We start from the raw sequence: 27325 nt of genomic DNA on the forward strand, positions 1-27325 counted from the left end.
CCCTGCATCGGCAGGCAGATTCTCAACCACTGCGCCACCAGGGAAGCCCTATCAGGAGATTTAAATGTTCAAATCATTTGACACTGTCGTATCACTTTTGGGAATCTAACCTTGGTGAGACGTCTAAAATATCGGTACTGTTACATGTACAAACCCGTTTGATAATATTTGTAGTAGCAAAAACATTCCTTCATCCTAAGTATTCAACCACACAGACGTGATTAGTAAAATAGGGTTACAAAAACAATTCAGCACGTGATAGAGAAAAAAGAGACACAGTTGTACATACACTTTAATGTTAAATATGTTAACTGTGAAGCTGACAAAAAACCAGGAAGTTATATAAAATAATCATTTTATACTAGTGGTAAGGGAGTATGTGGTCATTTTCTAATACTTTTTTTTATTGTTTTATTTTTCAATACTCTGTTTTTTTGTTTTGTTTTGTTTTTTTCACACACACACACTGTATTTTATTTTTACAAGAGATAAATAGACTGACACCAAGCATTGTACATGGATGACCACAACAAAAGCAACAATGATTGCAATTACCAAACATGAAACACACATACTATGTCATAATATTGACATTCAATATTGACTCTGTTTTTAAAACAAACTTTTGACATTAACGTAAACATCTAAATAATGTGCTATATCTTTCTAAATTTAAATAATGAAAAATATGTACTGCCAGTTTGACTTAAGACACAGACATTTTGCTTCATTAGTAAGATTGCTCAATTTGCTTTTTTCTCAAATTTTAATTTTTTAAATAGCACTCTGTTGAAATGATAATGAAAAATTCAATCTAATCTAATTTTAACCATTATATTAATTTCCACTAATAGTGTATATTAAATATTCACTTGCATTGTGCCTTATCCTAAATATATCAGTAAGGCTTTATGTCAAATTGGTGACAAGATAGATGTGCCCCAAAATTCACCGGGGTTAGAATGACAAGATTTCAGATATCTGTGACACTGAGGTCAGGGAAGTGCTGAGTGCTAAGTGATCATGGAATGTGCAGAATCTGAATTCAACCCCTGTGACTGCAAGGAGGGTCCAGAGTCTCCCAAGAAGGCTTCTTGTACAAGAATATTTAGGGATGAGGTTGGAAGGAGAGGAGAGAAGTAACTGGACACGAGGAATAACAGAATGTCGTTATCTTACATGATGCAAAAGCAGTCAAGAGCCGGAGCTGGTATGTGGGAGAGTAAACAGTATGGAACATACGCGTTCTGCCCCCAGCACGCAGTTCAGTGAGTGACTCTGGACATGAGAAGTCGTTCACCCTCAAAGACTGGAGTGTGGATTCAGGTCTGTTATAAGTTGACTCCAGACAGTGGGCTGGCAGTCCATCCAGATCTCATCAAAAAGTTACAGATATCATCAAGGGACCTGACATTCAGAAATGGCATGAGATACATGACACCATTCTTAGGTCATCTAGGTCACTGTGTGTATGGTTAGTGGATTTTCAATCAGTTATGAACTATGTCCTTGAAAAAAGCTGACCTGGGCCACGTGAGACTCAGCTTACACATCTGTAAACAGGGATAGTAACTGTCTCTTAGGGTCATGGGGAAGCATTTGTGTATATGTGGTGGCGAGTAAGAGCTTAATCATAATTATTATTATCCCCTTCTATTTACTTTTTTTCTCTGCAAATCTTATCTCCCCTATTAGATCATAAGTGATTTTGAAGCAGGTCTTTGTCTGATTAACCTTTGTCTCCTTACAGTATTAAACACGATGCCTTTTAAAGAGTAGATAGCTAATTAGGTGTCTGCAAAGTAGAGAAGAAAAGGAAGGAAAAAAAGAAAAAGAAAGGAAAAAGAAAAATACACACCTAATCTAATAACAAAGAACATTTTAAAATTTCATTTCTCCCTAATCACAATTTAGTGGGAAATTTTCCCACGTGGGAAGTATGGTCGTCCTGTTGTAGGAATGAAATGGATGTGTGTCTTGCCAGGTTCAGAACCACTGTGACTCTTCAGAGGTGTCCACGTTGTGGTGTGTGGGTTATGCTTGGAGGGGACAGGTCTGAATCCTGTTGGTTAGTTGTAAAGTTGCTTACTGCTTCCCTGCAGGGCCTGTGGGAATCTCAGAGGAATTTTTCCAGACCATTGATCTCTTGGGAATCTGTTTATTTTTAAGAAAATTGTTTTCCTGGCTCTTTGCACCAGAGTAGATATTTTGCCTTCCAGAGCGAGAGGTCTCACAGGCCATTACCCAAGCCAGGTGCGGTGGACCGGGGCCCTTTTTGCTCCTCGTTCCCATCCAGAGCTCAGCTGTTCCTCTTCCTGCAAAACGGCAGCCCCAGGAGCCAGAGGCATAGAATGTTGTGATTTTGTCTGGATGCTATTGCGTGTTTCCAGAAAGCATCCAGGATAGAGATGCAGCTAGAATAGCACTTAGACCAGGACGTGGACGGTGATAGTGCGAATGTGGGCCAGAGCCAGCACATGCCTCTGATAGATCTGGCTGTCCTTAAGAGGTCAGACCTCTGGGTGTTCTCTAAGCAAATCTCTGACCGCTGGACCCATTGACATCTTTTTTTTTTTTTAATAGTATGTTTATTAATTAATTAATTTATTTATTTATTTTTGGCTGTGTTGGGTCTTCGTTTCTGTGCGAGGGCTTTCTCTAGTTGCGGCGAGCGGGGGCCACTCTTCATCGCGGTGCGCGGGCCTCTCACTGTCGCGGCCTCTCTTGTTGCGGAGCACAGGCTCCAGACGCGCAGGCTCAGTAGTTGTGGCTCACGGACCTAGTTGCTCCGCGGCATGTGGGATCTTCCCAGACCAGGGCTCGAACCCGTGTCCCCTGCATTGGCAGGCAGATTCTCAACCACTGCGCCACCAGGGAAGCCCCATTGACATCTTTACAGAAGCAATTCTAGATAAAGATGACTATGTGCTAGCTGCTAGACTCGGCCCTTGCACACAAGATTGTCTCCTTCAGCCTCTAGAACAACCCTCTCTGGGAGCCTTTGTGAAATACTGAGGGTGTGAGTTCAAATTCCGAGTCTCTCCCTAGTTACGTAAAGAGAAAGAGAAAGGCTAAAAGCAGTGGAACCTACCTTTGCCTCAGTTTACTTGTCCAATGTATGGGGATTGGACCCATGGCTATTGAATTGTAAATGAATGGGCTTTTTCTCAATGTGAAAGCCAGTTCGGTGAGATGTACTTTGGAAGCCAAAACATTATACTTTCTGGATTATTAAAATAGTTAACTCACATGCGTGGTTCAAACTCTAAAAGGATACAAATTGGTATTCGGTACAAGACCAGACTCCCTCTCTCATCCGTCACCCTGCTCCCTTCTCCTCCAGTAACTCTCCTCTAAAATATTTTTACGATTTGTGGGCTCAATGGAACAGAGTATTTGAAATTAAGACTTTCCTGGAACATCCCTGGATGTGTGATCTTCTCAAGTCATACACCAGGATAGATATTCCATCTATGTGATTGGTTTAAAGCTGGTTATTTCACTCTCTAGGTTAAAATCTCAAACTTCTTATGGCCCTATGACACCAAAATTACTGCCCTTTTCATGATTTAAAAAACTAGAGGGGGGCTTAAAACTTTCATTTATGATCAGATCCCTGATGGCTAGGAGTAAAATAAAATGAGATAAACAAAATAAGAAATAAGGTACCTTGCTTCTTTTATCCCCTTTTGCTTTACCATCAGTGATGCTCAAACCTGGCTATACCCTACAGTCACCGGAGAGGTTAAAAAAAAAATACAGATGACTGAGTCCTACCTCAAACACGTGAATTAGAATTTATCCGGGTGAGGCCTGGGTAGCTGTATTTTTGGGGTTTGATATTATTTGAATTTCTATGAGAAACTGAAATTTTTTATGAGCGCTTTTTAACATGCTTATTTATTAGTAAAGCTAAAGAAAAATGTTGAAAATTTTTTCTACCTCTAAACAGATATGGTTCTATGACTTTCATTGTTTATCGTTTATATTCTTTGCTTTTTGAAAAAGCAGTTTTTATTGAAGCTTAGTTTGCATAGCATAAAATTTTCTCATTTTAAGTCTCTAATTCAGTGATTTTTAGTACATTTGCAGAGTTACGCAACTGTCAGCACAATCCAAGTTTAGAACATTCCTATCACCCCGAAAAGGTATTTGTGCCTACTTGCAGTCACTCCCTCTTCCCACCTCAGCCCCAGGCAACCACCAATCTACCTTCTGTCTCTATTTGCAGACAGCTGCATTTTTAAAAGCACCCCAGGTGATTCTGATGGTTGGTAAAAGTTAGGAACTTTTACTTTGGACTTTCCAGAAGAATTTAGGGACGTTAACTATGTCAGGATCTTGACCTACAGAAGCAGCTTTTTTTAAAAAAGATGAATTAATTTTATGTATTTTTTAACCATTTTTTTAAAAAATGAAGTATAGTTCATTTCACGTATAACAATATTGTGTTAGTTTCAGGTGTACGGCAGAGTGACTTAGTTATACATACATATATATTTTCATGCTTTTCCCTTATAGGTTATTACAAAATATTGAGTAGAGTTCCCTGTTCTATACAGTAGGTCCTTGTTGATTGTCTACTTTATGTATAGTAGTGTGTATATGTTAATCCCAACCTCCTAATTTATCCCTCTCCCTACCCCACCTTTCTCCTTTGGTAACCATAAGTTTGTTTTCCATGTCTGTGGGTCTATTTCTGTTTAGTATATGAGTTCATTTGTATCTTTTTTTTTTTGGAAAAAAATTACATTTTAGGTTGTTAGAATCCCACTTCCCCCAGGTTCTCTGGAAGCAATGTTTGCTGTGCTCTCCAGGAGTTACGTCTGCATCCTTTACCTGCTCAGGAGCTCAGCTTACAGCTTGCTTTTTAATTGTATCACTCCTGGTAAGCTTCCCATAAGATAATCCTAAGAACCAAGGAAGCTTCATTAGGAAGAAGAGAAACACTCAAAATACACTTTCATTACCTTTTATGTTGACAGATGAGGTTGTTGACACTGCAGGGGTCTTTGAGGATAAACTAAAGACCAGCCACACGTCCTGCAGGATCAAGTCACTTTTGACTGCAGACTAGCCTGTGTCCTGCATATCCGTAGATGCCCAATGAGGGGTTGGTTGAATCTGTTTAAAAATCTTATTTCTCTTTTTCTTTGCTTGGTCTGTTAACCTCATGACTCTGCCTTTTGCTGTGAAGGCTCTCAGGATTGTAATCAAGGCACCTAGTGGGGTGCCTGGCATAGAATGGGTGCTCAATAAATATTTGTTAAAAGAATTTAGGAAAAAATAACTGTCGGCAATGAAGATGCTATTGGATTTTCAATACGTTCCCGGTTTAAGTTGGTCAATTTTGTCAGCTCTTGGGTGTAGCTCTTATTCTGTTGTGAAGGAGGGATTAGGAGACAGAATTTGGTTCCAGAAGACTGGTTACAAGAATCTAGATTCCTCCGTTTTCTAGAATTGCCAGATAAAAGACAGGATGCTCCGTTACAGTTGAATTTCAGATAAACAGTATATCCTGTGCAGTATCTGAGACATACTTATCCTAAAAAAATCATTCGTGGTTTATCTGAAATTCAAATGTAACCGGACATCCTGTCTTTTTATTTGCTAAATCTGGTGCTCTGCCCTATTAAAGGCTGCATTGTGACTAATGGTTCACCCCCAGCTCCGGTTCCCCACTGCTGTGTGCCTTTCCGCTGGATCCAGTCTCCAGTCCGCAGCTGGAAGGGCATGGCCCCTCTTGGCCTCTGTACATTTGCCAGGAAGCAATCTGGTTGTTATGTGAGGGTTTCCAGCATTGTTCAGTGCAGAAATTATTGAGGTATGAATCATTTGGCTCCATAGTTGGATTTGTTTTTTTTGTTTTGTTTTTAATGCTGACAGGAGGACCCATGTTACTTGTCTGTTTGGACGTTGGCTATAGTTGGGTCGGCGCTGGCTCTGAGCAGGATGGCTCCGAGACACCGGGGAGGGTAGGCTTCTCTCTTTCACTTGGTACTGGTGAACATCCTGCTCGTCTCTGGGAGGCCTCACTCTGTTTCTTCCTTTCTCCTGCTGTCTTAGTTTGCTGTGCGAGGTGGGATGTTGTCCGGGTGAATGGCACTGTCCACCACAAGTGTGGCTGAAACCAGAGGTGGATGCAGGTGACATGTATCAACTAGAGCATCTGCCACACCCACCAACACACTTTCAAGATGACCCTCTTGAAGGGCCCTTCCATTCACCTGCCCAAGTATGTGCCAATGTGCTGAGTCGCGTCCATGTTAAATGTTCCTCAAGCTTACCTTGAGTCCTCACCACGTTCCTGTGCTGAACGCCTGGCACCTACAGGTGTCCAAGGCATTGTCACTGCCCTTGAAGAACTTAGAGTTGGCAGTTTTGAAAAATTAATACGGGCTTTTTTGTAATTGAAGTGTAGTTGGTTTACAATGTCGTGTTCGTTTCAGGTGTACAGCACAGTGATTGTTATACATAAATATATATATATTTTCTTTATCAGATTCTTTTCCCTTATAGGTTATTGCAAAATATTGAGTATAGTTCCCTGTGATATACAGTAGGTCCTTGTTGTTTATCTATTTTATATATAGTAGTGTGTGTATATTAACCCCAAACTCCTAATTTATCCCTCCCCGCCTTTCCCCTTTGGTAACCATAAGTTTGTTTTCTATGTCTGTGAGTCTATTTCTGTTTTGTAAATAAGTTCATTTAAAAATTAACAAAAGTTTTAAATTGTGGTAAAAAGCATATAACATTAAATTGACCATCCTAGTTGTTCTGAAGTGTACAGTTCAGTAGTGTTGAGTTTATTCAAAATCTCCAGAATGTCTTCATCTTCCCAAACTGCACCTCTATATCCATTTAACAACTCTCCCTTCTCCCACTGCCCCAGACCTTGGCAACCACCATTCTACTTTCTGTCTCTATGAGTTTAACAACTCTAGGGACCTCGTATAAGTAGAATCATACAGTATTTGTCTTTTCGTGACTGGCTTATTTTACTTAGCATCATGTCTTCAGGGTTCCTCCATACTGTGGCACACGACAGGGTTTCCTTCCTTTTTATGGCTGACTGGTATTCCATTGTACATGTAGACCACATTTTGTTCATCCATTTATCTGTAGAAGGACACTTGGGTTGCTTCCACTTCTTGGCTATTGTGAATAGTATTGCTATGAACATGGCGTGTAGGGTCTTTGAGATCCTGCTTTCAGTTCTGGATCATATGGCGGTTCTACTTTTAATTTTTTGAGGAACCACCATACCATTTTCCACAGTGTTATACCATTTTATTTTCCCACCAACAGTGCACAAGGGTTCCAGTTTTTCCACATCCTTGACAACATTTGCTATTTTCTGGTGGGTTTTTTTTTTTTGTTTCTTTTTTTGGTTTGTTTTTTGTGGTTTTTTTGGTAGTAACCATCCTAATGGGTAAGAAGAATTGGCAGTTTTGAATAGTAGTATAAGGACACCCTCTGTAAGGTTGCATCTATTAAAATGCCACCCAGGTTTTCTCAGTGATTGGGCCGTGTTCTGCCTGAGTGCCACAGGACAACATAGAGGAATTTACCAGAAATCTCTTAGTCTTATATTCCTTTGCTGCCCTAGCACTGCTTTTGCTGGGCCTTCATTTGGTCCAGTTTCAAGCACTTAGAGCAGCTAATGTTGGAGGTCTTCAGTGGACACAAAATGGTATCAGGAAGGGGTAATTCATGTTTTTAGGGGTTATCTGCATTTAGAATGTATGAGGTAGCTGTACTTGTTTTCATGCATAGTTTCTCTGGGCAAGTCAATCAGACGGAAAACTGAGACTCAGTAATGTATCGTTTTGGGGAAAGAAAGAGCTTTGAGTAAGTAGTGAAGTAGTAAGCTAATTTGCTAAGAAATCTGGGCAAACACCGCTTACCTATACAGTGATGGAGTTGAATTTGAACGCCTTCAGCTGTAAATTTGCATTATCATTCTATGCTATATGTTGTCATATCTATATGATGCTATTTTCCAAAAGGATTTAAAATACCAACTATCAATATAGAGGAGAAAGCCCCCTTCCAATGAGAAAACTACATGTAGTAGGGGACTTACGATGGTATTTAAATTCTTTTCCGTCTTCATTGCCTCAACTTTACTACTTTTTTTTTCCCCCTGAGACCTATCCAATATAGGTACAGTTGACATACATTATATTAGTTTCAGGTGTACAACAAATTATTTATTTGCATATAATGCAAAATGATGACCACAATAAACCTAGTGGACATCCCTCACCATACGTGGTTACAGAATTTTTTTCCTTGTGATGAGAACTTTTAAGATCAACTCCCTTAGCACCTCTTAAATATGCAACACGGTATTATTAACCATAGTCGCCATGCCATAATTACATCCCCGTCACTTTTTCTTTTAATACTCTACCAGTTTGCTTGAATGTTGTCTTTATCGTGACCATTGAAGGGTAGTTGGCCAATTATTCACATGTTTTTGACTTGCCCTTTATTGAAGAAATCTCCCCACTGGAGCCCAGGTGAGAAGGTTACATAAACAAGTATAGACAGTTTAGCCTCTTTTCCAAGGGGAAATGAGTAGACAGTGTTTGTTTGGAAATCCTTTTGTAAAATAACCAGGTGTTGGCTGCTTTTCTCCGACAGTTGGCCAACCCAAGGCCCACAGGAAACAGAGGCCAGGAAATCCCCCATCAGTTGACCCAAAGAAGTGTAGCTTTCAGCTGATGACCTTGACTGTGGTTCTTTGCTCCTAAATCTTTTCGCCTTTAGACACTGTACATAGCAGTCAGCTTCCCTTTTCCCCCAGGTGGTTGTCTAGGAGGGGAATGTTTATTTGTGAATAACATCCCTGTTCTCTTCATGCTTTATGCAAAATAGACAATGTGCCTTATCATTACAAGATAGAATCAATGGGAAAAATAGGAATATTTAATGGCACTTGGATGCATGGTTCTTAACCTTATGGGGGCTCCTTGGAGAATCTGGTGAAAGCTACGGACATCTCTCCAGAAAAAAATATACATGTACACTTTCTTTTTTGAAAAAAATATTTATTTTATTTATTTATTTGGTTGTGCCGGGTCTTAGTTGCGACAGGTGGGCTCCTTAGTTGTGGCATGTGAACTCTTAGTTGTGGCACACATGTGAGATCTAGTTCCCTGACTAGGGATCGAACCTGGGCCCCCTGCATTGGGAGCACGGAGTCTTAACCACTGCGCCACCAGGGAAGTCCCTACATGTACACTTTTCATGCCAAATTCTGTATATAATTTCGGGGAGCTCTTGGGAAGCTACTAATTCCATTATACTTTATAAAGATTGTTCTCTGTATCAACATTCTTGAATTCCCTGTTAAGAATGTTCATTATGATGTGCCTTTTTTCCTCCAAATAATGATTATTTGTTTTTACTAAGCTCTTAGTGGTGTAGAGAAACCTGTTATGGGAAAATGTAAACTGTGTGTTACCAAAGAGTTTTTTTTCCCTCAGGAGTTGCCTTTCATCCTAGACAAAAAGAATAAGAAGGTACTTCTGAACGGGGAGAGGCTGGGGGCTATTATGTATTGAGCATCTATCATGTGCCGGGCACCATCCTCACTTGCTTTTATATATGATGTCACTTAATTCTGACTGTGATTCTATGATGTGGATTTAAAAGATGTGAAACTGAGGCTCAGAGATATTAAGTCTGTCGTTTTGAGTCTCCCAAACTCTAGAGCCCACTTCCTTTGGTATTATGTGGGTTCTAAAATAACACGTATCTTCTTGTTCGAAAATATGGGGCTTTAGACAGGAAGAGGGCATCGTGGGGATGCTGGTGACCTGAGAAGCAGGGAACGGTGGGTGGGAAAAGAGCAGTCGGTGAATCTTCTCAAGGATGCTCTAGAGAAAGTCTTGTGCCCCCGAAGGTCATCTTGCACAAGACCACTGATGCTTGGATTAAAACAGGGGGATGACATGAGAAGACACAGTTTCCTTCAATTCAGAGCAATCACCGAAGTTCACTGCTACCCCTGACCAAGTGGGCACGAAGGAGGGCAAACCAATAGGAGGAAAAAATATGTGGTTTCTCATTAGAAAAGGAGGTCAGATTCTCACTCTTGGTCTGCTCCCAACCTGTTGCCTTGCACTCTTCATTATGTTTAGGACACATCCCGTGATTGCTGAGGGCCCTGCTAATAAATTAGCTCATTGTGCTTACGATTTTGTGGCGGTCACCGGGATGAGCCCCAATTCACAGTCAGGAAAAGCTAAATAGTACTATGCTGCTTTGAGATTTTGGTCAGTAACTGTGGGCAGCCAATACTAATCTCATTGATTTTTTTCGTTCTCTAATAAATTTTTTATTAAGATTTTTTCCTTCTTTAATAAAAAGAGGATTTTATTTTCTAGAGATACTACTCTGGAATTTTTCCCAGCAGACCTTTTTTTTTTTTTCATAGGTAGTGGAAAATTCCTTGGGTCACATTGACTGTCTTGTACTTAGTGGGTGGAGGTCAACCTCAGGAACTGGGCTTCTTGGTGAATAACCCAACTGGGAATCAACCCACTCTTTGGGCACATAAAATAAGCCTATTTAGAGGAATCTCATGAATTTTCATCATGCACTAGCAAACATCAGAGGTCAGTAGGAAACAAAAATAATAATACAGTATCCTGTCTCATGGCTTATATCAAAGAGCCTAGTCAAATGAATTATGAAGAGAGAAATTATACTTTTTAATCCTCAGTACTTTCATTCAACCATGAATGGTATTAATTCAGGGTAATTGTAAAGACCATTTCAATGAGAGAGACTTGCAACATGAAATAGTAGGTATGTCCTGACAGTGTAAAGTGAGTCAAATCTCATTCATGTAGAATTTTAAGGTTAGAGAGACTCTAGTGGCGCCCAGTTACATATATCAAAGGCACATGACCACTGTCTTTGTGCAGGAACCAGAATCACCTGGAAGGATTGTGAAAATACAGATTCCTGGGTCCCACCTCCAGGGTTTCTGACTCAGAGTTTCTGGGATGAACCCAAGAATTTGTGTTTCTAGCAAGTTCCCAGGTGATACTGATGCTGCTGGTCCGAAACTACGTGGTAGAGCTGGTCTGCACCACCCCTACAGGGGATGAACCCATCCAGAGTTTGCTGGAACACTTCTAGCGAGATGAGTTGTGAAAGCTGCTTCTGCCAACAGGACATCTTTCTTAGAGCTTCGAGATGCTGCACGAAAGTGCTTCCTCGTAACTCTGTCCCTGGTCCTCATTCGGCCAGCCGGAACTACAGTGAATACACCTAATCCCCATATAAATGCCTACACAAACAGACTTACCCTAAAATAGAGGTTCATTTGGCAGATAATACTGTGTTCCATCCTGGGGATTGTTTGTTCAATCTATTGGACTATACAGCTTTCAATGAGTTTAATTTTTTTAAAAAATTGGACTATGTGCAGAATAAAGTGTATACATCTTATGTGTGCAATTTAATGAATTTTTACCTATGTATATAGCCAACCAGTTACTTTCAGGACAAGACGTATTTTCAGCACCCCAAAAGGTCCCCTTATCCTCTTTACCAGTCAGTATTCACCCCCCAAGGGAACCGCTAGGCTCCTTCAATTGCCATGAGTGAGTTATGCCTGCTCTTGAGCTTTGTGTAAATGGAAACACAGTGAATACTTTCTTTTGTATCTTGTGTTTTCACTCAAAATGAGTCTCTGATTCAACCGTGTTGCGAATAGCAGTAGTTCTTTCCTCTTCGTTGCAAGAAGTATCCCAAGGTTGACACGTTGTGTTGTTTTAGAATTCACTGGCTCTTCTATTTTTTGTACCCCTTTATGGTTGATGATAATGTTAGCTAGCATGACTGCCCACCATGAATCAGAATGGTGCTAGGTACATCACATCACAACCATTTCAATAGTGTGTTTGGTAGACCATTCATCCATTTTGTAGATGAGATAACCAGGGCTCAATAACCTGCCCAGAGCCTCAGAGATGATGAGAGGCAGACCCAGTATCAAATGCAGGTCCTTCTGACTCATTTGTGATCCTGAGTTCTTAGCTAATGTATTATCATACCTCTCACTCTTGGGGCTTTACCAGTAATGACAATGAAAGATTGACTCCAGGGAACACAGGCTGGCACTTGTCAGCATGCCCTCGAGATTTTCACAGCTCCTTCTTCAGATGAGCAGATCTGTTGGAAGTATGTTCTCTTGCATACAACTGACTTTCTGTAAGAACAGACTTTCTGTTTGCTAGCTCTCTGGTCACTCCTGAAATCCCTGCCCTTGATAAGTACAAATAATACAAGAGTCAGTTCTGCCCGGTGGTTCCTATTAAGGTTACACCTAAATGGTCTCTAAAAAATAATTGTCAGTTCTGTTGAAGGAAATGTCTAAGCTTCCTTTGACTTTTGTCTAATAAGCCCTTAGCAGAAAGAAGTTTATTCTTAAACACAAATTACCATGGGCAAATTATGCCTCATTTCCTTTTTTATTTTGCTAATTAGGGATGGAAAATTGCTGGTCAGCTTACTCCATGGTATCAACTTGAATAGATTTAAAAAGAGAATCAGATGCTGTGCAGCAGTTTTAATCCAGGCTTTGATTCAGTATCTGGATAAAAAGTCCACATACTGATGTTTACGAATTCCTCATTTTATTTTCATATTCTTCATGATGCATGCAGATCTCAAAAATTTGGATTTCTGTTTTTCGGTATATAGACATGGTGTTGTATGGATTTACAAAGGTGGGTAGTCCACGAAATAATTCTCTGTAGTGTGTCCTACTGAAGGAAATGAAGGTTAGGAGGAAAACGAGAGGCTCTTTGTCATCACTAATTTTTCTTAAATCACATAAAATCCATTTATCCTCTTTCTGGAATTCTAATTTATATCCTAAGTTTCATGCTGGGGAAAGCTTTGGGAAATGTTTTCTTTAAAGAGTCATAAGTTTTCTGGACAAACAGTATGTTAGGGCGACCAAATGATTGATGGAGGAAAAGTGTTCCTTACTGAAGAATTCCATATGGAAGGAATGATAGAATTAGAAAGCAACCTTCTGCGACTCTAATGAAATAGTGAACAGGCAGACATCATCAGTGATTGACAAAACTATTAAGGGAAAGACTGATGAGGAACTTTATCATGGGTGATCAGAACCCACCATCAATCTTACTGCAACCAAAAGTAGGCAACTAGATATTGTGTACTTTCTGATGTCTCAGCATCACCAAGAAGTGTTCTTGTCCATGACACTGAAGCTGAGAGCTAGCCTGTCTCTAGCTCTACCCACCAGAACACAGGAACTACAGGGGACTGAGCTGTGATTCTCAACCTTAACTAAGCATTAGACTCCCACGGGGAATTGAAACATCCTGATGCCTCAGCTGTGTCCCAGACCAATTAAATGAGCTCTTGGCCCGGTCATTGGTATGTTTTCTACTCCCCCAGATGCTACATTCAATCCAAAGTTGGGGACCAGGGCTGCAGAAGAGCAAGTTTAAAGACAGGACAAGTAAACAATCACAAAATACAGAATGTAAGAAACTCCATAGGACAAATAACCAGTGTTTTACAACACTTATGTGTAGCATTAGAAAAAAGGTGAAGAGGGGGGACACTAGTAGATTAAAAGAGATTTAAGAAACATAAACCAAATGTGATGTGGGGACTTTGTCATGGTCCTGATTCAAACAAAGCAACCGTTCCAAGATAGGTTCTAGAGACTCAGGAAAATTTAAATACAAACTGAGTATACGTTGATAATAAAGCACTGAGCATTAATTTTGTTACTTGTGCCAGTGGTTTTGTGGTTACACTAAAAGTGTTCTTGTAGTTAGAGATATATACTGAAGTATTCATGGATGAAGTATGATGACTCAGATTTGTTTTAAAATTCTAGCAAACATAAAAACAGATGCAAAAGATTGGTAAAAGGTTGATAATTGTTAAAGTCAGGTGATGGGTACATGGGAGTTCATTTTACTGTTCTGTCTACTTTTGCGTATTTTAAAAATTCTTATAAGAAAAGATTTAAAAGGAGGCATAGAAGTGAAATATATGCTAACATACCTGGTGCATTGTGATATGTTATCTGTACAAAGTTTTGGGAGTTCATATGAAATATAAACCTGCACTAAAATAAAGCCTAACGCTTTGTGTCCATGCAAAATAGATCTTGTTTCTTTTCAGAAAAAATTTATATATTCAGTTATTAATTATCTTTACATCTTGCTTACAGATGATTCTGGGCCACCTCCTTCTACTGTTATCAACCAAAACGAAACTTTTGCCAAAGTCGTTTTTAAACCTACTGTGGTCCAACAAGCCAAGATTGCCCAGAATGGCATTTTGGGAGATTTCATCATTAGATATGATGTTAATAGGGAACAGAGCATTGGGGACATCCAGGTAATGGGTTCGTTGTTGCTGTTTCATGTTAGTTGCTTGATACTTTTAGTTACACCCAGAACTAGGGATTTCAATACTTACCTAACGGAGAGAGAACTACCAATTCTTAGGAAAGCTGTTTTAACCCCAAATATGTCTCCAAGAAGACCAGCAGTGTTCCCTTGCTGGAGGCTGGGGTTATCTGTTTCCTGCTTCAATAATCTGGAGGCAAATGAAACCTATAATCTAATTTTCCCTGCGGTGTTTTAGATGAAGTTAGAACTTAGTTCGTCTTTAATTTTAATTTAGAGAGACTGGCCCATGGCTCATTTTTCTTAGGTTATGTTGCTCCAAAGACAGGGCGGGAATATCAAAATGTATTAATGTGCATCCAGAATGTAAATGGTCTTTATGTCTTAACATGAAAGGTGGTTAGGAAAAACCAGATAATGAAGGGAGCAGGATTCTCAAGTGACAAGGGTCAAGAAGGGATGGATAATTTAAATTGATTTAGTCAGTGTAGTCGATATACTTTTAAGGAATGACTTTATCTTTATACAGATTAAATTAGCAATTAGTCAAAGATATCACAAAGAAAGAAAACTACAGGCCAGTATCACTGATGAACATAGATGCAAAAATCCTCAACAGAATACTAGCAAACAGAATCCAACAGCACATTAAAAGGATCATACACCATAATCAAGTGGGGTTTATCCCAGGAATTCAAGGATTCTTCAATATACGCAAATCAATCAATCTGATACACCATATTAACCAACTGAAGGATAAAAACCATATGATCATCTCAATAGATGCAGAAAAAGCTTTTGACAAAATTCAATACCCATTTATGATAAAAACCCTCCAGAAAGTAGGCATAGAGGGAACTTACCTCAACATAATAAAGGCCATATATGACAAATCCACAGCCAACATCGTTCTCTATGGTGAAAAACTGAAACCATTTCCTCTAAGATCAGGAACAAGACAAGGTTGTCCACTCTCACCACTATTATTCAACATAGTTTTGGAAGTTTTAGCCACAGCAATCAGAGAAGAAAAAGAAATAAAAGGAATCCAAATCAGAAACGAAGAAGTAAAGCTGTCACTGTTTACAGATCGCATGATACTATACATAGAGAATCCTAAAGATGCTACCAGAAAACTACTAGAGCTAATCCATGAATTTGGTCAAGTAGCAGGATACAAAATTAATGCACAGAAATCTTCTGCATTCCTATACACTAATGATGAAAAATCTGAAAGAGAAATTAAGGAAACACTCCCATTTACCATTGCAACAAAAAGAATAAAATACCTAGGAATAAACCTACCTAAGGAGACAAAAAACCTGTATGCAGAAAACTATAAGACACTGATGAAACAAATTAAAGATGATACAAACAGATGGAGAGCTGTACCATGTTCTTGGATTGGAAGAATCAACATTGTGAAAATGACTATACTACCCAAAGCAATCTACAGATTCAGTGCAATCCCTATAAAACTACCAATGGCATTTTTCACAGAACTAGAATAAAAAATTGCACAATTTGTATGGAAACACAAAAGACCCCGAATAGCCAAAGCAATCTTGAGAAAGAAAAACAGAGCTGGAGGAATCAGGCTCCCGGACTTCAGACTATACTACAAAGCTACAGTAATCAAGACAGTATGGTACTGGCACAAAAACAGAAATATAGATCAATGGAACAGGATAGAAAGCCCAGAGATAAACCCACACACGTATGGTCACCTTATCTTTGATAAAGGAGGCAAGAATATACAACAGAGAAAAGACAACCTCTTTAATAAGTGGTGCTGGGAAAACTGGACAGCTACATGTAAAAGAATGAAATTGGAACACTCCCTAACACCATACACAAAAATAAACAAAATGGATTAAAGACCTAAATGTAAGGCCAGACACTATAAAACTCTTAGAGGAAAACATAGGCAGAACACTCTATGACATAAATCACAGCAGATCCTTTTTGACCCACCTCCTAGAGAAATGGAAATAAAAACAAAAATAAACAAATGGGACCTAATGAAACTTAAAAGCTTTTGCACAGCAAAGGAAACCATAAACAAGACAAAAAGACAACCCTGAGAATGGGAGAAAATATTTGCAAATGAAGCAACTACCAAAGGATTCATCTTCAAAATTTACAAGCAACTCATGCAGCTCAATATCAAAAAAACAAACAACCCAATCCAAAAATGGGCAGAAGACCTAAATAGACATTTCTCCAAAGAAGATATACAGATTGCCAACAAACACATGAAAGGATGCTCAACATCACTAATCATTAGAGAAATGCAAATCAAAACTACAGTGAGGTATCACCTCACACCAGTCAGAATGGCCATCATCAAAAAATCTACAAACAACAAATGCTGGAGAGGGTGTGGAGAAAAGGGAACCCTCTTGCACTGTTGGTTGGAATGTAAATTGATACAACCACTATGTAGAACAGTATGGAGTTTCCTTAAAAAACTAAAAATAGAACTACCATAAGACCCAGCAATCCCACTACTGGGCATATACCCTGAGAAAATGATAATTCAAAAAGAGTCATGTACCACATTGCAGCTCTATTTACAATAGCCAGGACATGGAAGCAACCTAAGTGTCCATCGACAGATGAATGGATAAAGAAGATGTGGCACATATATACAATGGAATATTACTCAGCCATAAAAGGAAACAAAATTGAGTTATTTGTAGTGAGGTGGATGGACCTAGAGTCTGTCATACAGAGTGAAGTAAGTCAGAAAGAGAAAAACAAATACCATATGCTAACACATATATATGGAATCTAAAAGAAAAAAAAAAAGGTTCTGAAGAACCTAGGGACAGGACAGGAATAAAGATGCAGACGTAGAGAATGGACTTGAGGACACAGGGAGTGGAAAGGGTAAGCTGGGACGAAGTGAGAGAGTGGCATGGACGTATATACACTACCAAATGTAAAATAGATAGCTAGTGGGAAGCAGCTGCATAGCACAGGGAGATCAGCTCTGTGCTTTGTGACCACCTAGAGGGGTGGGATAGGGAGGGTGAGAGGGAGATACAAGAGGGAGGAGATATGGGGATATATGTATGTGTATAGCTGATTCACTTTGTTATAAAGCGGAAACTAACACACCATTGTAAAGCAATTATACTCCATTAAAGATGCTAAAATAAATAAACAAACAAATAAATTAATCAATTTGCAATTAGTTGGAGGAATCAGGACCATGGATACTTTTGCTCTGGGTACGGAATCTGGCCCTAGACTCTGTTTCATGCTACCTTTGGCTTTTATTAGAGATCCCATAGACTGTCCATTTTGGTTTGTTTTCCTACCTAATCTGGGTACTACCATTTTTACTTTCTTTTCCCTCCACCAGGTTCTAAATGGCTATTTTGTGCACTACTTTGCCCCCAAAGACCTTCCTCCTTTACCCAAGAATGTGGTGTTTGTGCTTGACAGCAGTGCCTCCATGGTGGGAACCAAACTGCGGCAGGTGAGTGAGTGCTTCCTGCCCATTTTTTCCTCTCTCACATTTGCCTGGGACAGTGATGTTTTCAGTGAATAGACTTCAACTGATGACAAATGTCTGCTTTACCATTCAGCTGTTCCTGCCTGTGGGGAACCTTCCTGAACTGATTCAGTTAAGCCATGGACATAAATGATCATTTCAGCCTGGGGGTTTTAGGAGAGCAGAGGGCTGTAGAAACACCTTGAAATAAAGGGGACTGGCAGGGTAGATAATGTGAGTGAGACGGGAGTACAACGAGAAGGCCACGCAACGGCACCATCGTTGATGGAATAATTCCTTTCAGTAGTGATGTCCTTTGAGAACAATGGAATAAAATCATTGGCAGCCCCCTTGGCCTGTGGTTAGAACCAAGGACTTGTATCTCAGTAATTCAGGACTAATATTCTCACAGTATTTAGGATGAATCTTAGAATTCCAGGGATGGGGGGACATTAAGGGGACCTGTAGTCTGTGCTGAAAAATTAAATTATCCCCAAAATACAACTATTTACATTTTTTCACAAACCGTAGGAAAAGGCTATTCCTTATCCTACTCTTGTATCATAAATATCAGAAATTTGCATTTATAATATATTTCCAACTCACATAGTGGAAAACAGAACTTTTTCTGTACTGGTTGCCAGACCAACGAATATCTCTACGTTCAACAAAGAATTAGGTCTCTTAGGTTTCTTTCTTAATTCATTATCTGTTTTTAGCAATTAATGATAAATATGTGGTCTAATGAGTAAAATAGTATCTGAAACCTCTTAGGAACCCTCTGTCCCCCCTGTTTCCACCCCTAGGTGCCCCTCCACATAGAATTGAACCTGATCTTAGCTGATAAATTATTGCAAACATTTTCTGTTATTACTCTGTAGTTACTTTCACCATTTATATTTTTAAAAAGATGCAGTATTATATGTATATATAGGCCTCACCATGCGGCTTGTGGGATCTTAGTTCCCCGACCAGGGATTGAACCCAGGCCCCTGGCATTGGAAGTGTGGCATCCTAACCACTGGACTGCCAGGGAATTCCCAGTATAATATATTGATCTTTTCTCCATGACGTCTGATTTCCCCCCACCCCAAAATAGTGAAAAATATATTCCAAAATGTGATACAAGGATTTGTTTTAGCTCTTTTCTTTTGGAGGATAGACAAATATAATTTCTAACTTGCATAAGGGGAAGATAACCTCTCCTGTAAGCCAGATCTTCCTGGTTCTTCTGCATCACATTCTTGTACAGTCAGCCTGCCGACTCCTTCCTTTCTAATACTTTTTCTTCATTCAGCATCTCTGACCTTCCATCTGGGATTCCTTTTTTTTTTGCGCCTGAAGAACGTTCACTGGTGTCTTTTTAATGGTGGGTCTGCTTGTACAGACTTCTCAGTTTTTGCTTGTCTGAAATGATTTATTTCCCTCTCCCTCTTTAAGGATATTATTACTGGGGATAACAATTCTAGGTTGGCAGTGATTTTCTTTCAGCCCATTGAAGGTATATTCCATTGTCGCCTGGGTTCCATTGTTGCTGTTGAAAAGTCAATAATAATTTAAACTGTTGTTCCTTTAAAGGTAATCTTTTATGGTCAACTGTTTTTAAGATTTTCCTCTTCATCTTTAGTTCTCTGTAGTTTTAAAATGATGGTTCTAGGTGTGGATTTCTTCTTATTTTTTTTTCCCTGAAGTTCCTAAGGCTTCATGAATTTGGGGATTCATGGGAAAGGCCTCAGCTGTCATCCATGAAATTGCTTCAACTCACTTTTCCTCCTGGGATTCCAATGTTAGATTTTTTTCTCCATATTCTCTGTGTTTCCCATGATGTCTTCTGTATATTCCACATTTTGCCTTTCCATGCTTCATTCCAAACCTGTCTTCCAGTTCACAAATTCTCCCTTCAGGTCTGATCTGCTGTTAAACTCACCCATTGAGTTATTTCAGGTATTGTGTTTTTTAGTTCTAGAATTTCCATTTGGTTCTTTTTCAGATTTGCTCTCTCACTTTTCAGAATGTTATGTACTAAGTTTTTAATATTTTTTTTTATTTTCTCAAGCACAATACACATAGCAATTTAAAGTCCATATCTGATAATTACAAACTCTAGAGCCACTTAGGAGCTGTTTTGATTGTCACTCATCTTTTCTCCAGTGTGACTGGTTATCTTCAATTGTGTGATGGAAATTGTATTAAAAATGTTTTGTAGAAATAGTTTGAGGCCTAGGATCAGGATCTATTCCTCTAGAGAGTTTTGAGTTATTTCTATCAGGTTCCTGGGGGAATAACAATCTGGGATCATTTTAGTTCATTTTCAGGGCTTGAAATTTTTCTGGGCAGACCAGATGGCTCAGAGCTGGATTGCAGTCCTTTCAAAAACTGGTTTATTTCTATCCTTGGTGGTCTCTGGACATCAACTCTTGGATTCTTAAGCTAGAAAGTGATCCCAGATGCTGAGTCCACCTCTAAATTTTCATCTTCTCCCAGATATTTTTCTCACTATTTTATTAACTCTTTGATACTTTCAAGATTTAAAAATATATACATTTTGTTTAACTTTTCAGTTGTTCTTAGTGGGAAGGTTGAGTACAAATTGCGTGTAGGTTTTACTTATGGGCATCATTTTCCAAAGTTTTATTCACATATAAGTGAAGCATTCTTTTGTTGTGGTTGATTATTTATTGATGTTTTAGAGGCCTTATAACCTTTCCATATTTACTAAGTATTCTGTAAAGTTCCTTGCTTTATGTACTCCAGGTTCTTAAATGCCATTTGTTTGCTAAGTTGTTTTTGTGCCTTTGGTGGATAATATCAATAGATGTTGACAGAAGGATAATCATGGCTTCTTTTGAGACCACTGTTGGCCACAGAATACAGTGTTAATTAGGCCTTGTATCTGATCCAGTATAATAATTCCCATTTGGAATTCCAGTCAGTTAACAGCTACAGAGTAGGTGCCATGTGCTACATTTCCCTGTGTATCTCATTAAATTCCTATGCATCTATTGCACTTCAGATTTTCTGGGGTTTTTTTTTTCTCTTTTCTTTAAGACAACAAGCTTTGTGAGGGCAGGTTTTGGGTTTCCTCTGTAGAAAACATCATTTGATGAAGATATTGATGATTAAAGTTGCTGCAACCAATCTGAATTCATTAAATATTTTATATTTTGACGTTTTTACTTACCATCATATTATAAATTATCCAATGGTTTTAAATATTCTTTCAAAACCTGATTTTAATGGCCACTAGTGAATAGTAGCACTATTCAACAGAAACTTCTGTGAGAATGGGGATGTTTGGTACCACTGCTATGCAGTATGGTATCCACTTGTCACATGAGGCTATTGAGCATTTGAGCAACTGAGGAGCTGAATATTTAATTTTATTTAATTTTAATACATTTAAATTTAAATACCACATGTGGCTGGTGGTTACCATATTGGACAGTGCAGCTAAACAGTGCACCACCCTGAGAGACTTTGAAGTTATTTCCATTTTTTGGAAGTTATTTCCATTTTTTGCTAATATAAGCAGCATTGGAATGACTGTCTTCAGTAGAAATCCTTGGTGGCTGTATGCCTGATCATTTTCTTTAGTTACATTTTTTAGAAGTAGGGCAAGGAACACCAACCCATTTGTGGTTTTTGATTCATATTGCAAAAACATTTTTCCAGAAAGACTGTACCAATTTATAACATTTAAACCTGTTACCAGACTAAGAATCATAAATAAATTAAGCAGTTAAAAGTAATCAATGAACCACATGTCAAAATATGTAAGAAAATATAGGTGCATATTTAACTACTTTTGAAGTAAGAAAAGACTTTCTAAACTTAAAAGCAATGAAAGTAATTACAAAGGAAGAAAATAACTTCAGCTATATAAAAATTTCAAACTTTTATTTGAAATAGAAAGGGAACAAAAGACTGGGGAAAACTTTGCAGCAAAAAGAGGTTTATCTTTAATATATAAAGTGCTATATGAAGAGGAAAGGAGTTTATCTTTAATATATAAAGAGCTACTCCAGATCAATGAAATTAATCCTGTATAAGAAAATGGGCAAAGGATGTGAAACAATTTACAGAGAAGAAATAAGAAGATTCAATAAGATTATGAAAAAGAGTCAATTGTACTAGTAACTAAAGAAATGCAAGTTTAAAGAAATACGATTTTCATCTTCATAATGTAAATTACTTATAATGACAGTTTCTATTGTATGCATTTGTAGAACTCAACAAAATTATAATATTTAAATGATTTCCTAATAAATATTAAGAAACACCAAAATGGTAAAATGCATGATCAGTTCTCCTGCATGGTCACAAGAAGGCCATTCATCACCCAAAGGCTACAGCAGCTTGAAAGGCTCACATCTTCAGGAGCCTGGGTCACTTCAGGATTTAACCTCAAGCCCAGTCCATTCCAGTGCACATGGGTCTTCTCCCACTTCTTATGGGAGGACTATCAATAACCTTCATACCAAATAACCCCCAGAAAGATAAATCCGGCCCCAAATTGTGCAGACAAAATCAATGAACTGAACCAGGGGCTCCTAGACTTACCTTTAATGATAACATAATTCAGGCACTTCTTAAAAATGGAGCATGAAGCATTTTCAATATGCTAAGGCAATTACATGAATTATTTAATTAATGAGTATTTAATCTTTATAACGATTTGGTTGTCATCCCCATTTTACTGATGGAGAAACTGAGGCTTTGCAAAGGTAGATAACACAGCTAGTAAATGGCAGGGCCAGGCTTCAAAGCCAGGTCTGACCCTGAAGTCCATAAATCAAACCAAGATGCTGTGAGGTCTCAGTGAAAGTAATGGGGTGATGAGGCAGCATTCCCATGTGCGGTGATAGATGTGCAGATGGCAACAAGGTCAATGCCTTTACATTTCAAGACTCAGTTGAGAAGGCTGCATGTAGAGGGAGGGATTTCCTTACCAAGTGCAGTGTAATGATAGATGTCACTCTGTTTGTTATTCTCCCCTCTTCCTTCATTCCTGGATAGGGAATCCCATTCCTTGCAAGGCACTGAATGTCTGGCATGCACTCTGCTGGCTTCTGAGCCGCAGTGTGGCCGCTTTCCAGGAGAACCACCCTAGAGCAGCCAAACACATGTCAGAAGCCTCCAGGCAATTTCTAAAGCCCGTGGCTGCCTTGAGTGGTTTTGAAAATCGCTGACTGTTTTAGCAGCTCTCAGCTTCTTGAAGGCCACAGCCCTGAGTGAACAGCTTAGCTGGCTCTTTGTAGAGTCTGGTACACAGTATTGTGTCCCTTGGTGAAGAGGAAGATTACCCCAAGCACAGGGCTTTGGTGATATGTCAGCAGGCGTGGCAACATCAGCCATGTGTCACGGGTCCACTCGAATGCTGTGAAGAATCATGCATTCACTCTTATCCTGGATGTTCTTAGTTCCCGCATCTTTGAAGGGCCCGAGATACTTCACTGTATTTATCACAATGTTGGGCATATAGTTGGTATTGAGTAAGTACTTAAAACAATTGATCTATAAGGAATTGTAAAGGTCATTTCACCTTAAAATGTATTCTTAGTCAAGGGTCTGTCAGTACCTGGGGAGCGCCCAAAACTGTGTGCATTTGGCATTTTCTGGTTCTGGTCCTCACATCCTGATAGGAATGTGAGCCTGGATGCCAGGACTTAACCAGCCTGGGGGCAGCTTCAGCATCTCCCGCAGCTGCCGGCTCAGGGCTCAGCTCTGTTTTCTCTCCACCTGCTCTTGCTGAAAAATATATTGAGATGGCTCTGCTGTTGGGTCAGGCAAGATTCCTGCCTCCCAGCTTGAGTTTGTGAAACTTCCTAGTGAGACGGGGATCTGAAGAGGGACAAAAACCTTGAGGGGGTTAGACCTTTTTTATTCTGTCTGGTTACCTGCTTAACGGATTGGCACAAGCAAACATATGTGGGAACACTGAGGATAGTAGGTGTCTATTAAATACAGTTTTCTTTGACAAGGGTCTACATGTTCTTCTTTCTTTCCCCTAATCTATATAATTGGATCTACTACTTTTGCCCTCATATTAAGGAGCTTGGCTAAGGGACCCGCTTTGGCGACCAAACAGTGGCTAATATATGAGTTAACAGATGTCTTTCATGCTATAACGTTCTGCAGACTTGCTTCCATAATCGGTGCCATTCTCTGCCAATCCTAGACTCCCTGTGGCTTTGGGAGGTTGTCTTCCTTTCTCTGTTTAATTTAGTCAACAGTTTTAGAGGGCAAAGAACAAGCGCAGTGTTGCTTATCTGTAATTGCCAAACTAAAAAGAGGGGAAATGTGAGCTTGTGAATTGGAGAACTCGCATCTGAATTTCATCCGTGCTTCCTTCACTGGCTTATTTACTTCATGCTCCAGAACCTCACTTTCTTCTTCTCTGTGCAAAATTGGGCCTCCATGTGCTATTTGGACATTTTATGTGTAACCTTATAGGCAAATGGTCTGTAAGCTCCACGGGTTTGGGAACCATCTTGGTTTTGATCATTAGAGTACACAGTCCCAGCTCCTAGCACGGTACCTGGCATGAAGCAGGGTAGTGATTTTTGCTGAAAAACCCACCAGAGCATAAATTATTAAATGTAACTGGCATTTTTAAAGGCATAGTAGCTACAGCCCCTGAGTGACCAGCAGGTACCCAGCACACTAAGGGTTTTCCATACATTTGTTCATTTCATCTTCCAGCAATCCATCGAAACAGACATGGTTATCCCTATTTTGTAGATGAGAAGGTGAGGGACAGGAAGGGGATGTAAGTGCACTGAAATATACAAAGTTATATGTAGAAAAGTTTGGAGTCAAGCCCGGTCTACCCCACCGTGAAGCTCTTCCCCATAACATTCTTCACTGTATCATGAGGCGTAACTTCAGGCCAGCTCTCAGGCTTTCAAGCTCTACCTGTTCTTTTTTTTTTTCCTGTTTTGTTTTTTTCTTTTTTTTAATTGAAGTATAGTTGATGTGCAATGTTGTGTTAGTTTCAGGTACAGCAAAGTGATTCAGATATAGATATTCTTTTTCAGATTATTTTCCCTTATAACAGCAGTTCCCAACCTTTTGGCACCAGGGACTGGTTTCGTGGAAGACAGTTTTTCCATGGACCAGGTCGGGGGGGTATGGTTCAGGCGGTAATGCGAGCGATGGGGAGTGGCAGATGGAGCTTCGCTTGCTCACCTGCTGCCACTCACCTCCTGCTGTGCCACCTGGCTCTTAACAGGAGACTCCCCACCCTATAAGGCAGGGGTTGGGAACCCCTGCCTTATAGGTTATTACAAAATATTGAGTATGGTTCCCTGTGCTAGACAGGAGGTCCCTGTTGGTTGTCTATTTTGTATACAATACCTATTCTTATGCCAAGTGAGGAGACCACATGAATGCTGCCCATCTCAGGTGAGTGCACAGAGATCACCTGCCCTGAGAGGCTTCAACCAGCAGCGTGCTGTTGTGAGAAATGAATGGCACTGCTGCTCTGACACACATAATTAACTATTAGTGTTTCCTTGTTTAGCTTTAAGCACACCTGGGGCGTGTGCAGGGATGCCAGCCGCTTTCCCTCTTATGATTTGGATTGGACCGGCTGAGCATGAGGATGGAGACCACAGAGGTGCAGAGTGGGGAATCTCTGGGTACCATGAGGTCCAGTGGTGTCTGCTGGTGCATTCCTTTTAGCCGTTCTCTTCAAGAGCGTGTGGATCTGCCACAGTTAGAAAGGGAGGATGCTGGAAAGACGTCAAGATGTGGAGAGAGTACCTTTTAAGTGGTGGGGATCAAAGGAGGGTAGTCTGAGTTTCCCTGAGCAGCCCGGAAGAATGCTGGACAGGGCCAGCCCAGCCCAGAAGGACCTCGGGGAGGCGATCTGGTTGGAGGAGAGAGCTCCCTGCACACGTGAAGGAGCTCAGAAAGGAGGGATGCAAGCATACAAAGGAGGTCATGTCTAAGAAATTTGGAGTCTCCAGAGGTTGGCACCAAGCAGCTGTCATGCAAATAAAAAATGGACAGTATAAGGTTTGGGTCCTCCTGCCTTACTTTTTCAGGCTGCAGGCCTTGTGGTTAGCCTCTGAAAGCATGACTCCAGTTAATAACACAATGTCCAGTTTCCCTCTTTCCAGTTTTCTAGGACAGGGGTCAGCAAACTTTTTCTAAAAGTAACAGACCAGTGAATATCTTAAGCTTTACAGGCTGGATGGTCTCTGTCGTAATGACTGAACTCTGCTGTTGTAGCGCAAAGGCAGCTGTTGCAACGTGCAAAGAAATGGGCTTGTCATCTTCCCATAAAACTGTACTTATTAAAAAGAAGTAGCAGCCTGGATTCGGCCCCCAGGCCATGGTTGGCTGACCCCTGATCTAGGGTGACGGCTAATTGGTGTGTCTACGAATACTATTTCAGTTGATGGCATTTATCCTCATCTCCTGAGCTGCCCTTGCCCAGACAGTGCCACTAACAGATGCATGACTCAGAAATACATTGCAAAATGGAGGTCTGGGACTCAGGGCCGTGAACAGAAGGCAGTGGGGGAAACTGGTGTCTTTTGGTTCAGACTCAGAATATGAGGAAATAAATGATGGGCAGAGGGCAAAATATTTTTACCTTGGGCCACCAATGAAAACTTGAATTTTTTTGTTTCAAAAAAAAAAACTTGCTCTTCAACAAAGGTCATATAGATAATTTTAAATAAATTGGAGGCACCCATTTAAAAAGTTTGTTGAGGCAGTTAAGATTGAGCTAAATGAGGTCATGTTTAAAAAGTTTTGAGGATCTCTGAATGAAGGTGCTATGTGGCTGTCGTAGGAAGGAAACATGAACAATACAGAGCTTCGAGTACTCTTGCATTATCTGTTCAGAGTGCGGGCCTTGTGCTCAGCATCTGAAAGCATGGTCTTTGCATAACCCAAAGCCTAGCTTCCCCTTCCTGGCATCCTGACCTTGCACTTACGTCTTTCCAGTGGAGATTGCGATCAGCAGACCTTCTCTGTAAGGGGCTAGATAGGAAACTTATGCTACAAGTAACAACGAGATAAATGCTGTAAGTCAAAGAGGATTAAATGAGATAGCAAACGTGGAATGATGATCAGAGTGTCAGAAAGCATTGTTATTCCTGGATTACATCCGCTTGGTTGGCTGATGGAAGCTGCAAAGGGGGTACAGTTCCTAAGACCTGCCCAGGTCTGGCATCACAGCCACCTCGTTCTCTTGCTTAGGACCCCACTCTCCCTCAGGATGGCGTCTTGGCTTTGACTCCAGACTTCAGATTCTCCAAGAATGAAATACATGTGGATTATGTGCTATGGGAGAGGTACGAGGCATGGGGATACAAAGATAAATAAGACAGATCCTTTTCTCCCAAGCGGTCCAGAGAAGAAAAGTCATGTAGAAAATTGT

The 27325-nt window shown here is 39.9% G+C and overlaps 1 protein-coding gene across 1 annotated transcript in view; it reads left to right on the top strand.

Moving 5' to 3' along the window:
- Positions 1-27325, top strand: part of ITIH5 (inter-alpha-trypsin inhibitor heavy chain 5) — a 75435-nt gene that overhangs the window by 24055 nt on the left and 24055 nt on the right. The window contains exons 6-7 of the mRNA XM_061181649.1: positions 14249-14418; positions 17800-17916. Of these exons, the coding sequence (XP_061037632.1) occupies positions 14249-14418; positions 17800-17916 (287 nt within the window). The remainder of the gene's footprint in view (positions 1-14248; positions 14419-17799; positions 17917-27325) is intronic.

Source organism: Eubalaena glacialis, chromosome 2 (assembly GCF_028564815.1).
Source record: "Eubalaena glacialis isolate mEubGla1 chromosome 2, mEubGla1.1.hap2.+ XY, whole genome shotgun sequence".
Taxonomy (NCBI): domain Eukaryota; kingdom Metazoa; phylum Chordata; class Mammalia; order Artiodactyla; family Balaenidae; genus Eubalaena; species Eubalaena glacialis.